At 34.2% G+C, this 4,729-nt stretch overlaps 1 protein-coding gene across 1 annotated transcript; it reads right to left on the bottom strand.

The window, feature by feature from the left end:
- Positions 1 to 2,340: 2,340 nt before the first annotated feature.
- LOC135078448 (putative nuclease HARBI1) lies at positions 2,341 to 4,105 on the bottom strand. The gene is made up of 5 exons (XM_063973003.1): positions 3,588 to 4,105; positions 3,236 to 3,517; positions 2,695 to 3,082; positions 2,481 to 2,614; positions 2,341 to 2,391 (listed from the first exon to the last, which is right to left on the bottom strand). The coding sequence occupies exons 1-4, from the start codon at positions 3,840 to 3,842 to the stop codon at positions 2,484 to 2,486; spliced, it is 1,056 nt and encodes a 351-aa protein (XP_063829073.1). The 5' UTR covers positions 3,843 to 4,105; the 3' UTR covers positions 2,341 to 2,391; positions 2,481 to 2,483.
- Positions 4,106 to 4,729: the final 624 nt, after the last annotated feature.

The following is a 4,729-nucleotide window of genomic DNA, read 5'->3' as shown; positions in this document are numbered from 1 at the left end:
ATTATATGCTTCCAATTGTTAAAATATTCAATACTTTACTTTACTTATTTGATGTGGTGTTAGGTTTACTAGCACAACAGATTCACCTAGGTATTTTTCATCTTTCACTAGCACTTTACTCATGATGAGGCCTGACAGACAAAAGGTAAATTCCTACGGTCTTATTCATAATAAAATGCTAATATAGGTTTAAAACCTACATTAGCTAAAACGTTTGATAGGCTTAAAACACTCTTATAAACCTCTGATAAAAAACGTTATTCATAATCGTTTATAAACCTTTGATAACTAAAACAGAGTTTAATATTTTCTTTCCACAGACTATACAAAAAGAATGAACGAAAACAGCTTTTTTGGTGATTTAACTTGATGGACCATGTAAAATCATAGACAAATCGCAGAAAAAAAAAACAAAAAATTGGCAGCTGTGACGTTTTACTTACTGACATTGACATTTGGCACGAAAATTTAATAAAGTTTTCGGTTTTTTCGATCAACTCCCAAGTTTTATCAAACTTTTATAAAACTTGGGATTGTATGTTCTGGATTCTGTACCTCTTACCCTGTACTCTGCAATAAGCTCTTACGACGACCCGGCTAGTTACATCGGATACTAATTATGTCCATGACGAAGGAGAACAGACCGCCTAAAAGGCAACGATCAGAAAACTGGTTGGAGGAAGATAAGGTAGTACTTATTTTTAGCCTGATAAAGTGCCTACTAATTTTTGTAGCATGGTTTTATTTATGTTTGACGCCTAGTGTTTGCTTTTCAGTATTTGCTGAAAGAGTTGGTGAAAGAAAGAGTAAATGCAATCGAAAATAAAAATACAGACACTAACACGAATAAACGGAAGGTTGCGGCTTGGGCTGATTTACAAACAACGTTGGTACATCTTTTGATTTCTGCCTTCAATATAAAATTTTGCCTTTACCTGTAATTCAAAATCCTGTCATTTCTTTTTCAGGTTTAATTCAATGTGCGCTGGTATGAACCGCTCCATTACCCAGTTAAAATCGCAATGGAGCCTCATAAAAATCAGTGCGAAGAAAGACAAGACCATTGCTAGGCAGGCTCAAATTAAAACTGGCGGTGGTCCACCATTATCAGTGCCTGACGATAGGGCTGATGATATAGCATCTTGGTTGCCCAATGAATTTGTAGTCGATGTTAACAGATTTGACTCGGACTCAAATAAAAGTGAATTAATTAACATTCAAGAGGAGGAATCAACTCAAAATACGCAAGATCAGGAATTGATAAATAATGAAGAAATCCAATATGAATTGGTGGTACTTGATGAAGAAATAGAAGATACACATGCTTGTACTACTAGAGGCATATTGGAAGATAAAGAAAATAAAAAAGTAGAGGCAAAAGAAAATAAAGCAAAACCTAATTTTAAAGCACCAGCAATAAAAAAAAAAAGGAAACTGTTAAACAAAGAAGGCTTAATTGATTTAAGCAAAGTTAGGATTTCCGAAATTGCAGAAACAGAATCAAAATGCCGGATTGAACTGCATGAAGTTCAAATGGAAAACGAACGGAAGAAAGGGAGAAACTTGGATCTTGAGCATCAATTATTACAGGAAAAACTTAAATATTACACTCACATTAATAAAGAATAATAAGTCTTTTGATGTTAAAGTTTTTCAAGTACTAACAGATTCTAAATAATAAGTTAGTTCCTCCCTTACTTCTGTTTGTTTTTAATTTGTATTTTATGCAGTTCCAATCCGCATTTTGATTGTGTTTCTGCAATATATTTAGACGGCTATGAATATGTTTACTAGTCATAACTTAATAAGAGTTTGAGATTACTATTAACTAGCTGTTGCCCACGACTCCGCCTGCGTAGACTACTATTTCTGTAACCTACAGGATCTGTGCATTTTTCCAGGATAAAAAGAAGCCTATATGTTATTCGAGACTATATAATCTATCTGTTTTAGCAATTTATTTGTTTATAAGAATTGAACTGTGATTTTTAGTAAGTAAGTTTAATAATTGTACTTAAATTAGTGATATAAAGGAAATACACATATGCCTAGTCACAAACATTCGCCTTTATAATAATAGTGTAAATTATGGTTATTTTGTTTTAAATGTAGAAGGTTGATAACCTCCGAATAGAAACGTTTATACTTAAGCAATTTCTTTGTTTTAAAGAATTGAACTGTGATTTTTAATAAGTAAGTTTGTTGAAACTAATTGTACTTAAATTAGTGATATAAAGTAATTTGTTTTGAATTTTTGCAGAATAATTGCTTTTTTAAAGAGAACTACAGGTTTTGTTTTTGTGATAGTAACAAATTGGACTGAAAATTGAAATACAGGTATTTTTCAATCAAATATTCTTTTTATTTTCATTAAGATGCCAGGAACAGTATCTGAAAAATTAAAATACAACATTTTCATGAACTCAAATGACATTACATAAAAGTAAATCGTTGGAATTTATCAAAATGTATTTTAGTACCATTCAAAAATGTTGATTTATAAAATTTTGTAGTATCAACTGCGACCTACGCCTCAACAATGAAGGTCGGTTGTCGTGAACACTGTTCTCCGTCGAAAGTTGCGGAGTTACAGGGACCTGCTCCATATGTTGTTCTGAAAAATATTATGAATTTGTCAACATTTTGTCATAAAGATTTGTATTCCTTATGTACAGTCAAATTGATAACATTTACCTAACAATGTGTCATTCATATCAATGGCTATATTATGTAATACAGCCAATGCTATGATCACAGCTTTTCCATTTTGGAGGCTTACTGGTAAGCCATGGAGTAGGCATTGGAACCGCTGCTTCCACACCCCAAAACACCTTTCAACAGTGTTCCTAGTTGAGATGTGAGCATTATTGTATGCTTCTTCTTCTGGACGACTAGGCCTTAAAATAGGTGTAAATAGATATGGCAGAAGAGGGTAGCCCGAATCGCCAATAAGGCGTCCTCTAAACTGCCTATCCTCAAATCGTTGTTTTATATTGCTCTCCATAAAAATTCGACTGTCATGTGTACTGCCTCGCCATCTAGCCACTATATCCATTATTTTGAGGTCAGCATCACAGACAACCTAAAATAAAAAAACAGTATCCTGTAGGTAATCCATCCAATAATATAGTGTTGAATGTTGCTAAAATTTAGATCATACAAAGTAAAAATTATAGACATTATTAAAACAAATCTTTCTCTGTTGTAAACTGTATAAAATCAAAATATATTTTACCTGAACATTCAGGGAATAATAGCCTTTTCTATTAATATAGTACTGGGCCATGTCACCTCCGGTTTTTTTAATTTTAATGTGGGTGCAATCTATGGCTCCTATCACCCCAGGAAAATTTTTAATTGCTCTAAATTTGGCACTAATTCTTTCCTGCTCTCCTATAGTGATAGGCATTTTGATGAAGGAATTTGCCTTATTCGCGATTGCATGCGCGACTCTGGCGCATATCCGGCTCACTGTCGGCTGACTTAGGCCATGGAGGTCACCAGCATCATCTTGTACCTGAAAATGTATGAAAATAATTATAGCAGCCACGACAAAGGGATAAAATAAAACACTTTTATGTGCTTACCTCACGACGTCCCCAACATCTTATGGCCACTAAAACTTGCAGTTCAGGACACGTGCCACCACCTCTAGCGCTCTGAACCAGATCATCTTCCACCAAATCTATGATGGTGCGCACTGTGTCCTTATTGAACCTATATTTTATTTTAAAATTTAGGTCCCGCAAATCGAATGGGTTGCTTCGTTGGCGGTAGAGCTTTCTACGTCGCGCTGGGTCGGCATTATTGGCTAAATGCACAATTGCATTTATAGCATTCATTTTCACAAGCAAGGATCACAGCAAGGATATTTTGAATAAATAAACCAACGAAGTGACATTCATATGAAATGACATTTATAAAAGTTAGGTTAAAATAGGTTTATTAGAGCTTTAAACAAGGCCCGAGCTCTCGATAACTTATCACACAGTTATAAGAGGATTTTAGCGCTAAATGACGATTATGAATAACAATTTTTATCAAACGTTTTATAAACCTCTAATAAGCATTTGATAAAATGTGAAAAATGATTATGAATAAGACCGCTAGTATGTAGGTAGGTACTTATATTGAAATTGGAATTCAAAGTTCAAGCATGTTGGTTATCTACTCTGATTCATCAAAACAAATTCAAGGTAATTTTATAGTCATCATTCTGACTTAAGAACTTCCGATTCAGAAGAACTATTTAGACCTACTTAATTCCGTTTTTTAACTTTTTTATAGAGTCGTGGTCGTGGAATCCCTTAACACGCCATTATAACTGAAAGTGATAATAATATCATTATTATAACTAAACCATAACCATGATGGAGATGTTATAAATTGCCAACAGCTCAGAGACAAACCGGTAGGTGTCGCTGCTCAAAATAATTAACTGTGTGCGGATTAACCGGATTATTTGAAGCTCGGCTTAAATTTTCTCTTCAATTCACGCCTTGACAACGGTTGCAAGCAATCTTAGCGTTATACAGGAGGGTTTGACTTAGGCCTGGTTGCACCATCTAACTTTGACCGTAATATTAACGATAAACGGTGTTTTTTGTATGGACTTTGACAGATTTTTGACGTTTGTCAAAGTAAAGTAAGATGGTGCAACCCAGCCTTAGGGTTATACAGGAGGGTTTGACTTAATGAATTAATGTTACAGGGACGCTTCATACGGTAT

The sequence above is a fragment of the Ostrinia nubilalis genome, chromosome 15 (assembly GCF_963855985.1).
Source record: "Ostrinia nubilalis chromosome 15, ilOstNubi1.1, whole genome shotgun sequence".
NCBI lineage: Eukaryota > Metazoa > Arthropoda > Insecta > Lepidoptera > Crambidae > Ostrinia > Ostrinia nubilalis.
This window is presented reverse-complemented; position numbering and strand designations above follow the sequence as displayed.

Bases quoted from the DNA above. Each gene is read 5' to 3' on its own strand.
- LOC135078448 (XM_063973003.1), bottom strand. From the start codon at position 3,842: ATGAATGCTATAAATGCAATTGTGCATTTAGCCAATAATGCCGACCCA. The intron at 3,083-3,235 runs GTAAAATATATT...TTTTTATTTTAG, and splicing joins ATTATTCCCTGAATGTTCAG to GTTGTCTGTGATGCTGACCT. The intron at 2,615-2,694 runs GTAAATGTTATC...AATATTTTTCAG, and splicing joins TATGAATGACACATTGTTAG to AACAACATATGGAGCAGGTC.